The sequence below is a fragment of the Gallinula chloropus genome (genome assembly GCF_964237585.1).
Source record: "Gallinula chloropus genome assembly, chromosome: 23".
Taxonomy (NCBI): Eukaryota; Metazoa; Chordata; class Aves; order Gruiformes; family Rallidae; genus Gallinula; species Gallinula chloropus.
This window is the reverse complement of record NC_140108.1, coordinates 4,289,482-4,312,081: the sequence shown is the minus strand read 5'-3', so window position 1 is coordinate 4,312,081 and position 22,600 is coordinate 4,289,482. Positions and strand designations below refer to the sequence as shown.

The 22,600-nt window shown below is 44.6% G+C and overlaps 1 protein-coding gene across 1 annotated transcript; it reads right to left on the bottom strand.

Annotated features, from left to right (window-relative positions):
• Positions 1-900: 900 nt before the first annotated feature.
• On the bottom strand, positions 901-22,175 carry PANK4 (pantothenate kinase 4 (inactive); the record flags this gene model as incomplete). The annotated part of the gene is made up of 19 exons (XM_084274453.1): positions 901-1,432; positions 1,979-2,047; positions 2,405-2,505; positions 2,822-2,929; positions 4,172-4,221; positions 4,784-4,839; positions 5,330-5,481; positions 6,711-6,798; positions 7,289-7,401; positions 8,329-8,484; positions 9,641-9,741; positions 10,886-10,967; positions 12,480-12,661; positions 13,613-13,766; positions 15,039-15,131; positions 15,673-15,856; positions 17,976-18,184; positions 18,959-19,041; positions 22,016-22,175. The coding sequence occupies 19 exons, from the start codon at positions 22,173-22,175 to the stop codon at positions 1,219-1,221; spliced, it is 2,355 nt and encodes a 784-aa protein (XP_084130579.1). The 3' UTR covers positions 901-1,218.
• Between the last annotated feature and the right edge of the window lie 425 nt (positions 22,176-22,600).

Genomic DNA, 22,600 nt, shown 5'->3' with positions numbered 1-22,600 from the left:
TAGGAGTAAGTGACCTGGGATAGGTTAGCACGAAGCTCTGCTTACTAATTAGTCTGAGGTACAGCCTGGAAAACAAAACCTCTCAGCTGGCTGTTCTAATCAAAAGTAAGTGTCCTTAAACTGTCCAGTCAGGAATAGCCTGTACTCCTCCTCCTCTTCAAGCAGAAGGTGTCTGACACCAGGCAGAGGTAACAGTGCTGTTCCCCAGCCAGGGGCTGCCGACTGATCCTCCTGGAGCCCGAGTGAGCCCACAGTTGGGGACCTGCTGACCTAAGAACACAAGCCGTGTGCTTGTCAACTCCCTGACACAGGATGAGTTTCCCTGTTAGCTGTAGAGTCTGTTGCACATCTGATGGAGGGGAAAATAATTCAGCTTCTTGGAAATGGCTTTAACTGCATTGCATGAACAAAGAGACCAATTCTTATCAGTCCCAGCATTAAATAACTGAAGGCAACAGAAACTCACTCGCTTGTGACAGGAAACCAGCTGTGTCCCTGACCAAACCCCAGCCCATGGCTTTGAGGGCAGCTTGGTGAGCCCTCGCTTCAGGTACTGCCAAGTAATGTAGTGCAGGTGCCGAATTCTCCTCCCACCCAGCTGTGAGCATGGAGAAACAGCGGCAGCACCAGGAGTTACACATTCTTCCAGCTGCTGGTGAACAAGCGCTGGTCAGTCCTGTGCTGCGTGTCCTCAGAGCACAGCAGTGATGGTTTCAGAACTAGAAGGTGGGGAGCTGGATCAGCTCTTCCATCACTTCAACTCCCAAGGCCATGAACCAGTTTAGCCAAGTTGAAAAGCTGATGTGGGAACGCGACGTTGGTTCACTCAGCTCTTTAAAACCCCTTTGGTATGTGCCCTGGTGCCCTGGCAGAGTAGGCAGAGATGTGTAAAAAAAAGGTTTCATTGACATTTAAATATATTTCTATATGAATGTCTCACAGAACAAAAAAATAAAGTCTTTTCATCACAAATACTGCAGCATTAAAATAAACACTTACCAAAATAAACAATGAGTGATATACATATATATATTTGAGTGTGTATACTATAGAGTGAGACATATTGTTGCTTTTTAAGTCACAAAAGCACAATATAAATATGGAATTTCCTGTGAACTCTTTTTCCCTGTTGTAATAAAAATACATTCTTTACAGTTAAAGTAAAACTAGTGCAAGTCCATTCTGCTGCTCCTGCTCGCCCAGCCGCCCCGACCCGTATCATTTACAGGGCACCTCGTACTTAAAAATGACGCTGAAGATTTTCCCCCCCAGGCGATCGGCGAGCCAGGAGTTCTTGATCACCGCCAGCTTGAGGCTCTCGCACTTCAGCGCCGCGTAGTAGTTGGTGTGGATGGCGCGGCCCATCCCCTCGATGATGACCAGGTCTGTCTTCCGTTCCCTCACCAGCACAGCCAACCCTTTATCCAGCCGGCTGAAAGGAGAGGGCTGGTTACAAACACTCATCCTACCAGCCCCCAGTGGGGCTGTTCTCAGGGCAGCAGTGTGTGCGTGAAATGGGGTGGGGGATGGAATTCTGGATGGAATTCCTGATGCTGATAAATGGGAATGCTTTAAAAGCATTGAAGGCATGGGGAATGGGGAGGTCCTGGAAAACACAGCTAAGTTCTGTCCCCAGCGTTAATCTATTTAATGAAAATTAAATAAAAAAAAATCTATTTAATTAAAATTAATAATTTAATAATTGGGAGTTAGTTTATTTAAGTAGCTTAACCAATGTGAAATGCTGCTTGTAGTCAAGTGGGCTTCTTGGCCATAAGCAGCATTTTACATTGTACACAACTCAGCTTCTTGTCACGCTGTGTCACTGCTCAACACAACCATGATCAAGGTGGCCAACAGCCAGTAAGGCTCAGTCAGTATGACCAGTCTAAATCCAGAGTAATGAATGGTTTGGGCAATCAGTTCCTATCACAAGAGGGGCTGAGATAGCCCAGAGCCACCTCAACAGCCAACATACCTGAGATCCAGACATGGAGAACTCGATCCTGTCTGAACCAAGAGCAGCTTCTCTTCCTTCAGTGCAGATCTGGATTTAAAGAGAGAGACAAAACCATCAAAGATCAACCTCATCGGGGTCACACAAACCCACCTGTCCTGCCCTCTACCCAGACACACTGTACACACGGTGGATGACATTTCCTCTGTTCTTTTTAACACAAAATTTATGCTTTAGTGGCTTGAGTGCTCATCAGGGAAGGCACATGTTCAAGAATGATTAGATCTTTCACCTTACTGAAAGTAATTGATCTGCTGTAACTTACTTCAGGTTGCAGATCTCAGCCACTAATAAACACTGTTAAATATGGAAGAAATAGGTAACAGGGACCTGGCTTTCTCCTTCCACACACTGTATGGTACATAATGAAACAGGTTCTGTCCTTACTGAATAACAGGATCCATGGCTGCTATCCGCTCAGTGACAATCAGGGACTCGCTGTAGGTGACATCGTTTAGGGCAGGGCCAGAGTTACACGCCAGTATAACCTGAGGTAGAGATGTCAGAAGAGTTTACTGGTTAATGCTGCCCAGCTCTGGCCTTGTTTGTTTAAAGCTGCCTTCCCTGGTCCTCATCTTCCCCTATTTCAGGTGTCGTGACATTCTCGACCCTTGTGCGGTGAACTCGGGTCTGGCAGGGGCCTCAACAGGCCACTCAGTCCTTGGACTTCCAGGGATTTGGGTTATTCCCAGTTTTGAGGTCAGGAGCCAGTCTGGTAACATGTACAGCTGGCAGACAGTGAACAAACATGTCCCAGCCACCAAAGCGCCACTGCAAAGCAACTTGACAATGAAAACCACTCACCTCTGTCCCTCTAGAAAGGAGCTCTCTGACAAAAGGAAAGACTCCTAAAATGATGTCTATTCCACTGTTATCTGCGAAAATTAAGGCACATTTATGAGGGGGTCCCTCCTGTAAGAGAAAACCAACGTGTTCAGGATTGAGGTGACAATTCATTTCAGTGAACAGTTTGTGTTACTTAGAACTACTGGCTTTAAGAGGCCCCATTTTTATGCCCTTAAATGACAGGCAGTTTGGTTGTCTAATAGCAGCAAAACTTGTCAGGACATCACCTACCCTCAATTGGGAGAAGCTGATTTCCCTAACGTGGTCTTTGCATAGTTATTTAAAACCACCTTTGGTTGCTTCTCTTTGCTGGAGCACACCTTAAATAAAACCTACATGCCAATGAAGGGCACGTGGCCTCCAAGAGCTCCAGTCAGAGGCTCTGGTGCAGCCTCTATTCCTGCTGTGGGAGGCTAGATGGTGGCCAGTGTTCTGCTGGGCTGTGCAGCTGGAGAATACTAGAGAACACTTCTGCAGGTGACCTGGCTGCACAGGCAGCTGCCTCCAGGAACACGCTGGTGACCAGGGTAAACCCACCTCTGTGGCAGTTTTTAATCTAGAATGCTGCAGGGTGAAGAAGGTTCCCTTCTGCTGGGGGCAGTGACATCCTCAAATGACAAGGTGTTTCCTATTCTCCATTAACCTTTTGATTTTTTCCAAGTCTGATGTTATGAAACAGGCTGCTCCAGTTCATACCAGCAGAACTTTTATAGCAACAGCACTTCACTTCTAATAAAGAAGTGTCAGGACAGTGTTTGAAGCTCCTTAGTTATCACTGTTAAGCCATTACCTCTTGGCTGTCATTTCTAACATGGAGATTTACAAAGAAACAAAAGCTTTTCAATTAACCTTAATTAATCAGTAATAGAGATCACACAGGGCAATAAATAGCTTTGCTAATTGATAGGTTAATTACTTTCAGCAAGCTCCTAAATGAAGTTGTTGCTAGGCTGGCTCCTCAGATGGAGGAACAGGCCAAGCGTCTTGTTTGGGGCTGAGTTTTCCAAGTCAGAGGTCTAACTGTACAGAAACAAGTGCCCTGATAACAAAGGGACCTGATGTGGTTACTGTGGAGCAGCTCTGAGAGCAGAGGAGTCCCAGGTCCTGCTGTTTCTGAGGCAGTCAGCTAAGGAGCTTGGTAAGTAACACAGTGTCAGCCTAATCCCTCTCATTCCTTTCTTTGTGGTAAGGCTGCTGAACTGCTGGTCCCAGAACTGGAGTGGTCTGAACAGAGTTGTGTTACAGGTGTGGAAAGGCCAGTGTGGTTTTATGGTTGGTGTGTGTAGTTGCTGGTGGAGTCAGTCGTACCTTCAGTCGCTCTAGCCACTGACTGTAGGAATCTTCTAGCCAGGGACGCTCTGTCACAGACAAAATCAGGTTAGGAGCTCTCATCAAACAGTGATTCTGTACACTATGAGAAGCAGAGGGTGTCTCTTCCCAGCTGCCTAAGAGCCCCAGCAGCTGAGCTCAGGTTCAGAACACAGACTGAAAGGTGTTCTGAACTCTTAATCATGGGGACAGCTCAGTTAGGGCAGTCTGGAAATGTGAATCATCCCAATGAAGCAATGCAGTCATGCAAGCTGGCTACCATGACCCATCCTGGGATGGCTGGTGTTGCAACATCTCCCTGACAGGGTTAAACCAGTTATGAAGAACAGCATGGGCAAGATATTCTGAATAGCTGTGTGGCTAAGGCTTCTGCTCAAGGAGAGAGAGAGGTTTTTGGGTTTGAGTTCCTTTGGAACACAAACAGGAACGTTCCACAGAAGCTCTGCAGCATTTCAGACAACCTGAGCAAGTGTTAATGATTTCCTGTCCTCTGGGCAGCAGAACTGCCACAATAAACACATTCATGCTCTCCTCTGGCCTCACTATTAACACAATATCCACTTCCAACCACCACCACACATCTCCCTGTACCTTGTAGCTTTGACTTGGCTTCTTCAAATCCAAACTGTGGCTCAGATTCCAGAACACTGTGTCAGAAGAGAAATGAAGGGGACACAGTTAACTTCCTCTCACATAATTCTAACTCAAACTTTTATTTAGCAGTTTATAATGGGGAGTGGATGGTCCAATGGCTGAGAAACAGACACTTTGTGCTAAAACCAAAGGGCTCAGAGGCACATGAGAGCTCTCATGCTGAAATAGAAAGCTGGGGGCTGCAGGAAAACAGCCCATTCTCTACTCTAGGACATACCCAGGAGCGGTGCTGTAACAGCACTACGGGCTCAGCAGCCAGGCTGACACAGTAAATCCTTTACCTCTGAGCTCAAACATCCCAGGGCCACATCTGCTCGACCCAAAGGGTGGCAACGTGAACTTCCCCCACCACAACAATGCTTTGAGTATGGTGAAATACAGACTAAAGTTAGACTGGTGCATTTAAAAAAAAAAACAACAAAAACCCAAACAACAAGATATTCTGTATCTTAAAAGGGTGTTATAAAAATATTGAACACCTACTCTGAGACTGCTTTTGCTCCCCAGTCAAAGACATTCCCTGCAAGAAGTCCTTTCACCAGAGCAAACTGCCTCTCCTCCCAGCCTAGAGAATCCAAAGATTCGATCACGCTTTGAAAACATTTCAAGGCTATGCCATTTTCCTTCTGCTTCACCTGCAAGAAAGACATCAAACATTGGGTGTGTAGACAAAAACTTCTTGCCCATCGTTGCTTGCCTCAGTCCCAAGACCACGTTCAAGCACTCTCCTCTGTGTTCATGGCCTCTAATAGACCAAGAGGTTACTGTTATCAGCAAGCTCTGTATCAACAAGAAAAGTTTCCTGGGATTCTAGTAAAAAGCTTCACTAGTGGTAGGGTATGATCTATAGCCAAAAAATTAACTTTCTTAATTATGTTAAAGGTGCAGTAGATATTGAGCAGATTAGGGAGTGGGAGAGTAGACACAAAACCCCCTTTCAGCAGTAATGTGACTCTTCAAGCCCAGGTAGATACCAGGAGAAGGGTTACAGCTAGAGCCATACAACAATGTGAGAAGATTTGATTTTTCCATTGAGAGTTTCCTCATCCCAGGTACTCAGAAGCTCTTGGTTTATTTTCCCCCCTCTGCTTCCACCCCAGTGAGAGCAGTGTTACATAGCTAGTTACCTTAAAAAAATGTAAGAGTGATACACCTCTACAAGCATTGGTGACTTCTGCATGGAGCTGCTGAAGTTGTTAACTGCTCTGCAAGGTAACAATGCCAAGTATCCCTTACAACTGTCTGCAGCTTCCATGCTTATTGGGAAGTATGTATGTTATATAAATATGTGTGGAGATACAGGTAGCTTTACATTTGCAAATTATTTCCACACCATGAAGACAATTATGAGAATGAGAAGAATAAAGGGAAATCCCTGAAGTCTGCCAGACTGCAGTAGCAGCCTCTGTATAAAGGGAAATAAATTGCCTGTCCTCAGAACTGAAACTCTCAGGTGACTTGTGAAGTGCTCCATCATCAGCACAGGCTCCTCCACACAGCTCCCTCGGTTCTAAACTGGAGGAGATGCTTCCTCTCTGAAGGAGCAAGTTACAACAGGATCTGATGACAGATACCACACACTCCTCAGGAACAGGACTGACACCATCCATTCACTTCTCTGAAGTATGAGGCAACTGAAGCTGGTATGGGTTTGGTTGGCATTATCTTCCCCATGAGCACATTAGAGGTCAAAGACTTTATACCCCATTACCCATTGCCATTTCTCCTCTGTGACAACCACCAACAGGTTAATGCTGCTGCAAGGCAGCAGTCCCCAGTCTCTCCCCCTTAGGCTGTTACTTGTACACAGTTACAGAGTATGGATAAAGTGTGTTGTCCACCCTGTAAAGCAACAACAGCTTACCTTTGAGTAGGGATCCGGAAAATTGAACTCGTTTAAACAGTGTTCCCTCGTATCCAAAAGACTTCTAACTGTTAAGGTACCATATGCACTTTAAAAAGGGAGAAGGGGGAGGGAAAGAGATCAACTACTTCAAACAGAAAAGAGTTAATTTTCTCCTCTGCTTCCTTCACAAGTCACAGCACATTACACAAGTGCTTCAGTTAAAATCTTTACATGCCACACATGCTAAACACTGTCTCTAAGTGGTGGATCTATCGTATGGTTCATTTAAGCACACAGTGGAAAATGTTCAGAGCAAAGCTAGGTATCTGAATGAGCATGCTACCATTTTTAACAACCATCTAACAGTATTTCTTCCTAATTTTTTCTGCCAAGATACAGTTCTGTTAAATTCCAATATGAGATCCCAAAGTTCTGTGCAGAGCACCTGACGTTTGGCACGTCAGCTTGCTACAGCCTTCAGCTTGCTCTGCTTCACAATCTAATTAGCTGTCATTTAACTTTTAGTTAGTTGCTTTTAATTTGCTCTTCTCAAGAGCAGCAGGAAGTGATGAAAGAGAGAAAATCAGGATACTCACAAGGGCTGCTGCCTGAGTGTCTGGAGCTTGTTCCAGTATTTCTGCCGGAACTTTTCCGCTCTCTCCAGCGCATCCAGCGAGTCCGGCTGGCTGGCTGCAGCACGCTTTGCCACCTGGGAGGGAAAGGAGGCAGGACTGAAGTTACCAAAGGAATTCCTCTTCCATATCACTGTGCTCAAGTGCAGGTTGAAAAATAACCCCTCCATCTGCTGTGCTATTCAGCACCTGCACACTAGTCCCTCCCACACAGCATCTTCCAGCTTCCCTTTACTCCAACCACCAAAGAACAATTTTAATTATCTCCTTTTTTCCCCAAGGATTTGAAGTTTATTTTCAAGTCTGTACTTTCAGTTATTAACCACAAGGTCTAACTACTTATAGAAGGGGGAAAAAACCCAAACACACACAGAAGGAGAAACAGGCAGGAATTTAACAGTCCACATCAACCCCTTGTGTCCTTTTTCCTTTACTGCAGTAAGGTCAAGTCACTGGGTTGTCCCTGTGTTTTTCTCAGCCCTTTCTCTTGTGATGTTTCAGGCTGTGATTTGCTTGCTAAGAATAATAGCTCTGAAGTACCAGTGTGCACTGACTGAAGTGGTTTCACAGTGCAGGAGAAAATAACTCATGTCTCATTCAATCATGCTCTTTGAATGCAAAAGTGGCCTTAAGCCAGGGCTGCTCCCAAGAGCAAGGGCAACACAGGCATCTGTGGCCTTTGCCTTTTTGGCCTTGGATTGTATAACCACCCTGCTTGTCAGCTCTGCATAAGATGAGGTAGGGGGCACTGAAGATGCTTTGGGGAAAAAAACCTTAAAAAAAAAAAAAAGGCACCATGGGAGAAGACTATTTGTGTCTTTGAAGGAATCAATCCCTTCCTTAGGAGACTGATGCCTCTGCTGGCAGGGAAAGAAGCCCTGGACTTACACAGAACAGGTCTGACACAGCAGGTGTGTCTGGCAGGGTGAACACATGGGTCTGCAGAGGATTTATTTTCTACATATTTGCATCATCTGTACATGTGACTGTTGAGTGACATTTACCCCGTCCAGTGCCTCCTCAAAGCAGGTGAGCCAGTATTTCCTGGCCATGGCATCATCTGTGAGGTCAACAGTGTCTGGAATATAGGTTGATGGGTCTTTCAGCAGCGGCAGGTTAACAAGTGGCCTCTCCAACCTGTCCATCTCGAGCATGTCAAACTAGGTGAAAAAGGAAAGATTTGTTAGAACAGACTCAGAAACTGATTCCTAACAAATTAAACTGCTACAAGGGCTACAGAAGGCCACCACACAGTGGACAGGCTGTGGACAATACACTACAGCTGGTTTGAGATTCCTGTACCACTGCCAGCATGGAAAGAACATACATCTCACAGATTAAAGGGTTGACAAACAACAGGAGACCCTTATAACTCCATAAATACTTTTAAAAATCTGTCTTATACTTGGTGATTAAGAAGGATCACGTTATTATTTGTAATCCACAGTTTCATTACAATAACTGCAGTTATGGCAGAGCTTAAAATTAGAGAGATTTTTTTTACAAAGAAGGCACAACCCACAAAATCCATCATCTGCAGCTCGAAGTGGACTTACATTAAACATTCAGTAAGAGTTCTGCCCCTCAAAAATGCTGAGCAAACAACAGAAAACAACTAAGTAAAGCCAACATCTGCTGCTTTCCCCCCACAGCAAGTACAGGCAACTAATTCCTGAAAACTAGGAGATAGATCAATGATGCAGGAGATAAATGAAAACTCAACATGAAAGACACTGACATGCAGACCAGTAAAGCACAATGAGCTCTGCTATTTGAGCTGCTTTTCAAAAGCACTTCAGTAAATGCAGTATTAGAGTATTTTAAGAGCCTTAATGTATTTTCTGATTGCTTACTGTATGCCAGTTTCACTGGGAAATCGGAATTAGGGTATTGTCAGTGTATTTAAGAGGTGACTGGGCTCATGCTCTTCTGTCCAATTATATATTTCTCTTCTCATAGGAAGTAAATAAATGCTGCTTAAAGACAGTGGAACATCAGATTCCAATTCTGAAGCACAGTATTTCAGCTGTAGCAATATCCAGCTACTTCAGAGAAAAGGCAAGAGGTGAATGTCGTCCCCCCCGCTTTGGTGAAGGAGAGCAAGAGAAAGCAGCAGCCACAACCTGTTCTATGAGACATTACAACACACCATCACACAGGACAACATCACACATGACACAAGACACCATGTCAGCAATTTACTGTGTTAAGCAGGAGTCCCAGGGGCAAGAAGTAACTAGCTTGAGAATTATCATCTATTTCCAAATGACCATTCCTAAGAGAAGGCACTTAGTTCTAGAAAAGACAACCACATACTGTACCACTCCTTGTTCTCTGCATGGGGTAAATGTCAGGTGATGTGCTCATGAGACCAGAACTCCCAGCATAATTCTCTCCCCAGCTATACTGGTTTGGATCTAGAAAAGAGAAAGACAGAGACACACATAATCTGAAAATAAAACTGAAAATACTCCCATGAGTGAGTCTAGAGTTAGCATCCCTTCAGCAAAGCTGCTTCACTCCAAAAGCCACCTTCCCTTGTCTTTGTAAGTAAATGTTATTTTCCCCTCTAATCCTCAAAAGAAACATTCCAACCACTCAGTGAATTACTGAGCTCTGAACAGCTTCAACATGAGTGAGATACAAGAAAGTTAAAGTTCTTAGAGCTTTAAAGTTGTTGTTTTAACCCCCCTTCCTTGCCATTAAGGGCTACAACCAGCATGCCTTCAAAGCACTCCCACTGATAATACAGATAATTCCTTATTTCTACTCTAGATCCATTATTAACAAAATATAATTACAGAACTCTCAAAGCACAATATAAGTTTCATATAAACACTGAAGTTGCTTCTAGGTTATTTTTTTTTTAACTTGAGGAAGAGTTCAATCAGGTTCAGCTGCACAGTACATGCTGCAGAAGCAACCTCTTTAATTCCTCAGTAGCTGGTTCCTTGCTCAGATCTGTAAAATGGGTATGAAAAGAATTCCACATCCATCACTCTGAGGTATATTTGGTATTTACTACAGCTAAGTACCATTAGCAACCTTGCTACCTATTCCACTACAAGTAATATACCAACTGGCTTAATAGTATGGCAACAAAGAACTAGGAGTGGCAGAATTCAACCAAAGCACCCTATGCCCAAAGAGTGCTGGGCACATCCTTCAAAAATGTCTGTGAGGGTTTTCACTCTCAACAAAGAGCTTTGAGATGCTGGTATTCTTCACTAGCTGAATGCAGAAGCAGGCCTCTTAATGAGGGGGAAGTTCTCAGCAACCACACTTCCCCATTTCCATTCAGAGTTATGAGTGTTCTTTGCAGGAATGCAGAAAGGAGAAGAGCCAAATCCTGCTGGCTTCTCAAAGGTGAGCAGGAAAACCAGTGAGAAATTAAGGCACCCCTGCCAGAATACATAAAACCAAAGACCAGCATCTGTGTTTATTAGTGCCAAATGTATTTATGTAGGCAACAAATGACATGCAGCCTCTTAAGAGAAACTTGGACATTACACTGACATTTCAGAACACAGCATATACAGAACATAGCAGTGCTGTACTTACTGTCTTGTTCAGCTCCTTTTAAAAATGCCCCAATGGCTCCCAGGTAGCCTTCATGTCTCAGGAACAATGCCTGAACCTCTCCCTGCCACAATATGAAACATTGCAATTGGATGGTCCCTGATGGCTAGTAAGTACTTCTTTGTCACTAGTTTTACACTTAAATTTAATTTAAAGAAAACAACTAGAAGATGGTAATAGTAATTCCTGCTACATTCTAACACATTCAGTAACTTTAATGGTGCTTCTGAAACAGCTTCAGGAGGAACTGTGCACATACATCATTCCACACTTATTGAACAGCTGGGGAGAAAAATACATGCAGAGGTGGTGTGTGCCCTAACCCTGCACAACCACAGGAGCAGAGGGAAGCCAGAGCCTTCACTAGAAAGACCACTGCATCATGCCATGAATATTCAACTCCTCTTGCTTGAACAGGCTGGAAATTTAAGGTCACCTGGTCTCAAGGTGAGTGTGTGCTGCCATGTGCCCAACGTGTTTGAGACCTTGTTAATTATCTTCATTTCATGACACTGCTACTCAGCATTCAGCAACATACAGACACTCTGTGTATTATCCACAGGCAAGCACTTCCCCCTTCAAATTACTACCACAGATGGTAGGGAGAATAAGAACACACTCTGTCTGGTTGGGTCCCTTAGATTTCCCAGGAAAGGCTGGGGGAGACCCTGCCCTCTCTGCAGCAAAATCAGCTGCAGCAGCAGCTCTGAGAGCAGCTAACACTGAGGGAAGCTGTAGTGAGAGACCAGCTACAATTGGTGGGGAGAATTGGGTTTCACTCACTGATTAAGCTATTCTTACAAGAATCCAAAGCTGCAGTTTTGCCTGGCTTTTTCAGGCTTTTCCTGAAACCCAACAAAGTTTCACAGAAAGGGACCAAAATGGTGCAATAAACGGGTATGGGGTGGGAAAGCAGCATACAGGAGTCTCTTGCCTGAAGGATTGAGATGAGGGGAAAAAAACAGTGTCATCTTATCTACAAAATTGCACAAGTGCAGGAACTAATCTACCTGTAACAAGCATTAAGGGAGCTTTTGGACTTGATCATTTTTCTAGTGAAAAATCTTCAGTACTTTCCACAGCTTCAAAACCTGCAAAGAACTACAGTTGGGTTGTTTTTTGGGTTGTTTTAAACAACAAGCAAGCAACATGAAACCCCCACAGGTACTAACTGCTACCTATCTCAGCAGAACAATCCCACATTGCACAGCCTAGGGGGTGAAAAGAAACAGATGCAAGTCAGCAAGAGGAATTGAATAACAATGGTAGCTATCTAAGAAAATAGTGACAACTCATTACTTGGCAGCTACAAGGCAGACTGTCAATCAAAAAATAATAATAAAGAGAGAGAGGGAGATAGAGAGGAAGAGGCCAGACAGAACTCCCAGGCAATTCATACTGATTGTACCCCTCCCACAACAGGTCTTTCTAGCCCTGCCTTACCTACCTAAACAGCTTCCCTCTAAGCTTATTTTCTAATGTGCAAATTCAGTTATTAAATTCACCCAACAACCTACAAGGTAACTAAATATGTGACTGTGCTATTAGGAAAAAAAAAAATCTGTGTTTCCATTACCTTGGAGAAGAAGTTGATGCTGTAGGTGATTGTGCGCATGGTGACAGGGTGACCCCGAATGAAGAACCCTCCAAAGTAGATTTTATTTAAGTTATGGAGCTTGGCATAGAGGCAGGCAAGCTGGCCAATGTCATTGCTGATCATGTGTAGCAAGCTTTTAGCCATATCTTCTTTGGAAAATTCTTAAAGGAAAGAGGTAATAAACCAAATTAAAACACAGCTGATGGATGCTGAGGTGGACTGTGCTGTTCTAACAGAGAGCATACAGCTGGGGACAACAGAGGGACAAAAGGAATTGGACCTGTCTCTTTGTGTGTGGAGAAGGAAGGTGTCCCCCTCACCAGAAGTAATTTGTAAAAAAAAAAGTACTTCAGACAACAAGGAGTGTGTGTTGACTGAAGATATAACCACAAGAACACTAAGCCTCTCTAAAACATTGTTTAAAAGGAACCTGCTTGAAAGGCCAACAGCAAATGGCAAGAACTCCATTTCTTCTCTCTAGGTGATGGTTCATCCATCCATCTTGACCTGAGAAGCACCACAAGCATTTTATGATAATGCTGCAAATAAAATTGCAAGTTACAGTAAATCCCCACTAGAGATCCTTTTCTGGATCAAGAAAGCCAGATCTATTTCCCACAGGAATGAATTAACATTGGGGTAACTGGTCATCTATTTTTGCTGTTTGCTGAGACTTATGCAATGCCAAACTGAAATCCAAATGCCTGCTTGTAAGGCAGTGTTAAATCATATTTTAATGGGTAAAATATTATGCAGGCACAACACACAAAGGCAAGACCATGAGAAGGCCGAGTGGGTATTTTCCAGCTCTATTTGTTAGACACACCAGATTCCTAAGGATGGTGGCATTTCTCCTCTTCATTAGTTTCAGAAAACACCTCCAAGTAACAGGAGCAGCTCAAGCAGTGCTCCAAGTCCCCTCTCAGCCCAGCATGCCTAACACAGGGAAATGGGTATGGCAAGGTATGTTTATGCTGACAAAGCAGCCAACTCTTTTCCTATCCATTCAGGCAGTCAGAGGAAGTTGGCACCTGCAGCAAATCCACACTGACAGGCAAGACAAAGTATGAACTGTACAGCAAATCTTGTGTAGATTTTTCATATGCCAATACCTTTATCTGCTGTAGTAGACTTCCCAAAGCTGCTAGCTATCAGGTTTCCACTTAGCCCCAGGGTCTGGTAGGCGCCTCCATACACATCTTTCACCAGCATGTCTACATTAGTGTGCTGTCCCTTTGAAGCAAGTTGGAGCAATTCATCAAATTTCTGAGGACGAGAAGCAGAGTTACTCCAGCTTTCCAGGACAGCCAGAGAAGCTTGCCCATAAACCCAGAGTTCTGCAGCATCTGTACTGACCAAAACCCAGAGTTTTGTCTTGTCTTAGAACCAACTTTGCCTGCAAAAGATCCATCATTTCTTATTACAAGGACTTAATGAGACAGACTGATCTTAAGTGTATCTCCTTTAAGGATGAAAAGCACAACCCTCCTCTTCAGTTATCTGCAAATAATTTCTTGAATTTCCCTTGTAAACTAGAGATGGTTCAGCACATAGAAAACAGGCAGATGCCTCATGCATCTCTTATCTCATAATGAAGTCTGAAACCAATTAACTAAGAGCAAACAGAATTATTCCTTGATGCACAAAGAAAAAAAATGTTAAAACATCAAAAGACTGTCTGCCTTTACTGCTGCATTAACTTCCCTGATTAAATTTATATATACAATCTGTATTATCCTAATACTTCATTTATAAAGTCTGATAACCCTAACTTCTTGCTCTACAAAAGCAGAGAGGTTTAACAGCAGACATTGTTATGTTCTAATATTTCTTTTCTAAAAGCATCAATCTGTGCATTGCAAGCACAGACCTTCCCTTTGACATTTTCTTACTTGGTGCATGTGTAACTCTAGCTTTTTCTACACTGCTGACATTTAGGGACACCTATTTAAGCCACAGACATCTCTGAGACAGGAAAAACCATCATGATTTAAGAGCTGAGTTAGGCAGAGCTGCACTAAATCAGGCCTTATTCTGGCAGACCATCAATGTGGGATTGAAGTGACAAACCCCTGAAACTGAGATGTGGAACAAAGAGTTAGAATTCCTCCTGTCTCCTCCCAGGCATTTCACAGTAATTGGGCCCTCTCTGCTTGGCTTCTACAGATAAAATGCCATGAACTAGGCAGACATTTCATGTTGAAAGAGAGTATAGAAAATGCCCAGGCCACTTTGAGGAAGCTATCCTCTGCATCACAGGCAGTATTTGTCCTTGCTTGACAAACTCCTTGAATCCCAAGCAGGATTGCTATTCTGCCACTGATTAGCATCTCACCAGTTTTGTCCCTGTATCCTAGCAGTATCTTTTTGCATTTAAAGCTTCCTTTTATGCATCAGAAGTGTCAAAAATACAAACACAGGTCAAGGACTTAGCTTTATTATCAGCAGTCTAGGACCACATTTTGGCATTCCAACTTTTTAAGCTTCCTCTTGGCATCTCCTTTAATCCCACACCCCTTAAAACTGACACTGTAATACCTTTGTTTTTGTGAGCAATGCTCCAAGGCCCCAGAAAGTTCCACCTCCAATTGAGCTCCCTCCAATCCATTCAAATTTGTCTTCTGTTTCTACCTGTCAATAAAACAAGGCAGATTTGTCTAGAAAGTCCTACTACAACTATAAACACACAGTTAGACATGAGAGTGTGGGGGTTTTTTGAGCAGTGGAATTCATGTAGGCAGACCATTTAACTGTGCAATTACAGGTGAGAAGTTCTCCAGAGGCACATGTTCCACATCCTTATACCACAAGCAGGTTCTGAAATCATTCTATTTGATTATTAACCAATAACCCTAACCACAGACATTAGTGTTGGTCCCCATAACAGCATGCAAACCCAAACATTCAAAATCCCTCTGATCTGACAGCCTTTGTCCTCATCAGTTAACAAAAATCCTCTGTACATCAAATTAAATGTGATTAAAAATAAATATTTCAGTGAATGGAAAACCAGTCATAATTGCATCTAAGTGGAAATTTAAGGAAAAAAAAATCATTATTTTCTTCCTAAACTTTTTATTGCCCAAGGAGAAACAATTACACATCTAAAGAGTCAGATGTTTCAGAACATCTTTATCAAATTCCACAATAAAGCATTTTAGCAACCACTCACCTTCACTATGGAAACCCCAGAGCCAATATTCACCAGTAAGTAAGGGAAAATGTTTGGGTGGTTTGTCTGAAACCGGAATTCTGTATCTGAATCTTTCTGGTATGCAAATACTTCATGGGGGATGTTCCTTAGCACGAAGTTGCAGCCTTTAATTAGGCAAGTCATTACATCTTCTTTATCTACTCTGAGGGGGAGGGGGAAAAAAAGAAAAGCCTTATATAAATTTCACAGTCCTATTGATAAGCAAGTATGCTTTTAGAACAGCAGCTTTTAAAGACTTTATAAACAGAAGATAGTAACCCACACCACATGGCCAAAGCCCAGATCTCTTAGAACATGAAACCTACAGCTGATGTTGTTCTTCCATGACAGAAAGCACAGTCTGAAGTTAGGTTGTAGTTACACAGTAACTTCAATCTTCTATTGATCATGCTGAAATTAAAAATAGTCCTGCTTGCCCCTTTGCTTGTTTACACTGCCTCTTCAGTGCCCTGGTGCTAGCACAAGTGTGTGTGCACCCCAGGAATAAAGCAGGGCAGGAAACCTCCCTGGAAATTAACCCAACAAACAATTTCCTGACAGGGCATAATTTCCTATTGCTCTTCCCCTTCCTTCTCAATAAAGGCAAAAAGCTGTTCCACAACCTTTCAGCACTTGTTTATGACAGATTAAAGTGGTTGCAAGGAGCCTACTACTGGGATTAGCAAACCCAGCAAAGAAAGCCTTCTCACAGGAATAACAGGATTCCCAGCAGTGCATATCCCGAGTATGGGGTCTGGGAATGTGACACAACTGAGATGAATCAGTTATGTATCAGGTAACTCACTAGATAACTGTTGTAGTTAAGTCAGCCAAGGCTTGCTGATTTCTGTAAACTTCTGTATCTTAAGTACTGTTATTGGCTTATGGTAAACTTCTTCAAGGAAACATGCTGAGTTCCTTACATGAAACATCATCTAAAGCACAAATAAGTGTCTAAATACAGAATGCTTGATGTTTGTCAGGATGGAGGTGCTGCTTTTCCTGGCCTGTGGACCAACTAAGGACATCTTAAACAAATTAAAGAGAAAGAAACAAAACCCAGGTGCACCACATGAGAAAAGGGGGGAACTCCCTCCTTGTAGTGATTAACAGGTACTTAGGAACAGCCAGTAAGGTACTGGTGTAGGCTGGTTTGGGAAAAAAGTTAACAGAATTCTACCTATCAGAAGTAGAAAGTAATTTGGAAAAGGAGTATAAAAGGAGAACACAGGCCTTCAGGGGTTGGAGTGTGCTGCATGGGATTATGACATGGGACTTGTGCTGGAGCTCTTCCTAGTAACATGAGGTAATGTTTTTATACTGAGTTAAATTAATGGTATTATATTTGCAGGAACTTTTTAGCAGATGGTGTTTGATAAGGGTGTTTGAATGGTTAATTTATGAGGCTGTAAATATCTGAGTCTGCCCTTTGGTTTCGTCCAAGCCTATGCTTCTGCATGAAGCCTAGGTAGTAGCTATACAGTAAATTACTGTATCATGTTAATTCTGAACATGCATAGAAAAAAGCTAGAAGCTTTTGGAACTCTAAATTGAGAGCTTATGCAGCTATAGGGGTTGGAGACATCTAGGAAAAAGAATTAAGTGTTTGTCAGCAACGTTTTGGTGTGTAAAGTCATCTTGTGGATTATTAAGCTTTAAGTATGAACACTTGATGTGGTTAAACACATTTTCATCACAGTAACTGATCAAAGAATCTCCATTAAAGTGCTTGTTAGCAATTAATTTACTGTTACTTACTTCTTTAAAATATTACTTCATTTCATATAGTGCTGTAGGTCTTGTGTATTTGAGTCTCTACTCCAGCAGGAGTTCAACACCATGTCCAAAGCATGCCATGGCTAACTAGGACATCACTGAAATGCTGCCACTTCAGAGGTGTGAGGTAAAAACTAGTATCATGAGTGTGACAGACTAATTTAACTTAAAATAGAGCAGATGTATGTTAGACCCATTATAGAAAAAAAGTATGATAAAACCTTGCTTTCCTCATCTTGCAGTCTTTCCTAACCCCTGGGGTTCTGTCTGTTTGCTGTGTTCCTGCACCCCTCCTGTGCCAGTTTGTGATATGGTTATCTTTTTGCAGCTCATGTTCACTAACAAGTCAACTCAGGCTGGTCTGACCAAGATGCACGTTGTACTGCTTGAATCTTATGGTGTGGGTGGCTTTTGAGGGCAGGCAGGCAAAGGAGAAAGTTACTCTACTAAAATCTCTCCAAAGAAGAAATACATTCCTGTAAATAAGTTTACATGGTTACACTTACTTCAACCCCAGCTTCTTCTCAATCAGGTCCTTGAACTTGTAGGCACCACCACCTGTGGCTTTGATGACTTTTGTCTCTGTGTTGACAAGATGGTCTTTGATGAAATCTAGGCAGGTTTCAATGTAAGTGTTCTCAAATTTAATGAAGTGCAGTCGAGCTGTAATTTCCTCCTGAACTGATATTTCATACAAAGGCTCATTCTCTATGTCCTGTAAAACAGAAAAGAATTTGCTGTAGAGGATTCAAAAGCAAAGCTACATGCTGAATTACTAAACATCAATACTTGCTGCTTCCTTAGCCCTGAAACTGTTAGTGCTATTAAAAACACCATGTCCTAAGTTACTTTTGAAGAAGAACATAGGTTCAATAGACTAGACTTTTGCTCTTAAGCTGAGACTATAATTGATACTCCTGTGCATTAGATTTGAATCAAATATCTCTGTATGAGAAGCTATGTTTATGTGGGACTATAGGGTTTCTTACTGTCTTATATTTTGAAATAAGTCTTTCAAACCCTGGCAATACAAGCACTTCCAAGAAGGCAAGGAGTGTGTAATTGAGTTAGTCTGTGCACAGGCTGCACAACTCTGAAGCCCTGCAATTGGTCTTTCAGTAAAGAGAACATGTATGATTTATCACTGCATGAATTTAGATCTAGAGCTATATTAAGCTTGCAAAACAAAAGTAATTGCCAAACCCATGGTAATGTCCCCTGGGATACAGCAATGGCTTATTAGGGATGCCTGTAAGTGTCAGTACATGCTAGAATGTGTTTAAAATACATGTTTGAGTTGTGACAGCTTAATTCAGAGTAACAGACAGTGCAGAAGGTCATATTTAAACTGTAAGGAAGTTCCAGCTAAAGTTTTATACAGAACAAGTTACTAGATAGGTTTCAGGTGAAAACTTCTATTCTGATAAGCCAGTCCAGTACTTCACTCATGAGTCAATCACATGCAACTGATTAGTGATACAATTCTCACCTTTCCAGAATGATCAAAGGATCTCACTCTTGCCACTTTGTGCTGCACAGTTGAATAATAAGCCAACTTGGTTAATGAACCACCTGTTAATAAAAAGAGGACAAGTTATGATTAATTCCCTGCCTCAGAGCAAGCAATATAACTTATGTTTAGGTAAAACATATGTAAGACATCTTGGGTTTTAAAATCTCCTTGGCTTAAGAACCCTTGTCTGGAAACTGATTTGGTGAGGTTGACTCCAAATGCACCACTTGTGAGACAGCTCTACAAGCTGAGCTTATCCCAGCTGATATGTGAATGACTAAAGGTGAGCAGAAGTTCACTCACTAGACTAACACATGTATTGCTTATTTACCTGGCTTGAAAACTCTGTATAGAAACTTCCAAATCTCCTGCTTCTAAGAAGATTTTTGTAAGCAGGTTTGCCAGAATTGAGCAGTGTATGCCATATGCAAGAGTCAATCTAATCAAAAACACATCAGTAAGAATCTTAACCTGCTTCCAAGGACAAGGTACAGGTTCATAGCTGTTAGATGACTCTGTGTACTGAATAACTATTTGGCAAGACTATTCTTGCCTTTGGAGTAAAGAACACTTAGAGTAACATTCCTCAAGCATATTAGTTAATGACACTAACAACATAGAAGTCTCAGCAGGCCAGCCTCATCACACTCTCTTCTTCAGGCCTTGAGTCTGCTTACATCAGGACACTACAACTTCCAGCTGATCTTGAAACAGAACTTAACCACTTGCCTTACCTGACCTGTCTTTGCATCTGACCTGCAGAAGTGAATTTATTAACTCAGACTGAGTAACTTCATGGAGTGTTTTCCTTAGGACAAAACAGCACCTCCTGGTGCTTCAAATACCTCTGGTATCTTAATCAAGTAGACACTTGAGCCTGAAAGCAGGAAGCTGTCAAACCCTGCTTATTTTTGTTAAAATGCCTCTTCAACCGCTTCTGAGCATCAGCATCCGATTACGGTACCTGTTTGCTTCATAAACCTCTAAGCTGCTTTGGCTGTTGGAGGAAAAGCCTGAACTTTAACTCTGCATTGGAAGGACCATGGCCACAGATACAGGTGGCAAATCCCAACTAAGCATCCCTGCTCTCACAACAGGAGCACCAGGCAGTCACTATCCCTCAGTGCCACAGGCCTAACAGAGTTGAATTAAGCCTGTGTGCACTACTTGTCTCTTGCTGGAGGGACTAGCATGCCAAACCTCTGGTGACTTTACCATGGGTATCACAAAACACGTTGTGAACAAAACAATTATGACCAACTACTGGGTTAAAATTAAACCCAAACTAGTAAATAAACCTGGCAATGTAAAATAATGGCTAAATCCAGTAGCTCTGTGCTCTGCCTTATGAACAAGGGAAAGAAATGCAGCATGGGCAAGTGAAATAATCAGCTGGGGCTTACAGCTTGGCTCAAACAAGGATAATGTTGCAACCTGTAGGAGAGGAATAGGCAGCTTTCTCCAGTAAAACTCCAGTGAGGTCAACTTGGAGTGATCACTAACAGACACTTATAGTAACAAAAGCAATAAGGCTTTCCTGACCTCAGCTCTTATTTCAGGTTGCCAGCCAGTGCTTTAAAGTTTCTTGTAAACAAAATCCAAACCCTGTTCTGCTAGCTGGCTGCTTGAAGGTGAGCTTTCCCTTAGCATTAAAAAAAAAAACCCACAAAACCCCAAACCCCTGAAGCTTTACACATTTTGCCCTTCCTATCCCAGTTTTTAAAAGACCTAAATCCATTCAGAACACCAGCTGAGACATGTAACCAGGCTTTATAACTAATCCCACAACTAATTCCGCTCTGACCCGCAGAAAGGACCAATTCCAACTGTTATTTTAACAGGCATGAAAGAAGTAGCTCCTGAAGAGGTTAAGCAGGCATGTGAAATGACAAGGTCATATACTATGGTGTGTGTATTCTTCTCACTACACAGAAAGTGTACACTCCCCCCCCATGGGATTATTAACCAGAGGACTAATGGAGGTTTGCACTGGTACTGCAGGGTGCTGTGGCTTTCCATCTGGCTTCCCTAGCAAATAGCTCCCCTGATCTAGTAACTGCAAAGCAAAACGTGTGAACTGGCAGTTTTGGTTTCGCAGATCTCCCCAGAATGACTGTGAGTGACACCTGTAAAACTGCTGTTACCAGGCTTAGCTGAGCTGGGGCCCTGTGTGGCCCCCAGACCAGGGCTATTCCCTGCCGTGATGCGCCGGTGTCACGCTGTGTGCCGCTCCCTGCCCTTGGTGCAGGCTGCTGTAGCTCCAGGCCCGTTATGCGCTCAGGACATGGGGTGTTCCTGGGGGTGACTGAGGGAGCAAGTGCTGTGAGCTGCTGCTACAGGGCCCCAACCCGTGCCTAACCCGCTCGTCCCGGCAGCCGCGCTGCTTCTCCAGGGCAGGTGCCGCAGCCCCTCTCCTGTTCTTCAAGGCCCGTTCTGGGAGCACGGAGGAGCGCACGCAGCGCCCGGCTCGCCGCGGCCGGGCACGGGGGGCGGTGGGGGTCCGCAGCGCTGCTCCCCGCTCGGGCCTAGGGCGGCCGGTGCATCGTCCTCTCCCCCGAGGCCGCTGAGGAGCCCCGGGGCGGCCGGGCCGCCGCGCCCGCCGGCGGCGACAGGGGCTCGGCTCCCCACCGGGCGGCCGCCTCAGGCCCTGGGGTTGCCTCGCCCCCCCCCCTTGGCCGCCAAGGACAGCCCCAGGCTGTCCCTAACCCGGTTCCCCCCGCGGCCCGTTAGCAGCCGCGGACGGCACGCTGGGGGTTGTAGTGCCGTTCGCCGCCTGCTCCTCGCCCCCGCCGGGCGGACGGACTCCCGGTCCCGCCGTGCCCCGCTCCGACCCCCGGCCGCGGCGCCTGCCGGTAGCTGTAGTGCGGGGCCCACAGACAGCGCCTGCCCTGCCGCCTCGGGGGACTACGCTTCCCAGCATGCCCAGCGCGGCCCGTCCGGCCCCCGCGAGTCCCCTCAGCGGGCAGGAGCCGCCGCCCGTTCCCTGGCCGTCGCCCGCTCCCCGCCGGCCCCTCTCCTTTCCCGCCCGGTTACCGATGTCTATGGCGAAGCGCTTGGCGTTCTCCAGGTTGCGAAAGATTTCGTCGGGCGGGAGGGTGATGCTCTTGTCCAAACTGCCGTGACCGCCGCTACCTCGCCCGCCCCGCTCCGCCATTTTGAACGCGACCCACTCCCCGCCCGCCCTCATCGGCATGCAAATGTATGCGCATACATCTGCGTGCTAACGAGGCCGGCGCATATATTATGCTAATGAGGCGTGAGCGGGCGGCGGCACGCGCCGGCGGGGAGCGCGCGGCCCCGAGAGCGGGAGGCGTGGCGGCGGCGCGCGAGCCGCGGTGGCGGGCTCCAGGGATGGGGCGGAGCGAAGGGCCTGAGGCGCGGGCCGAGCCGCCGGCCGGGGAGCGTCCCCTGGCAGCCTTTCTCTGGCCTGAGGCTCCAGGCTGGGGTCCGGCCCCCAAGGATGGAGCGTGCAGGGCGCCGGCCGTCGCTGTCTGTTAACAGGGAGTGTTCTCAGTGTTTGGGCGTCGGGCATGACTTTCCTCCGCCCACCCGCGCCGTGACCTTTCTGGACCGGTCTCGGCTCCGCGATCCCAGGAGGCAGCCGGCTGTCCCGCCCCG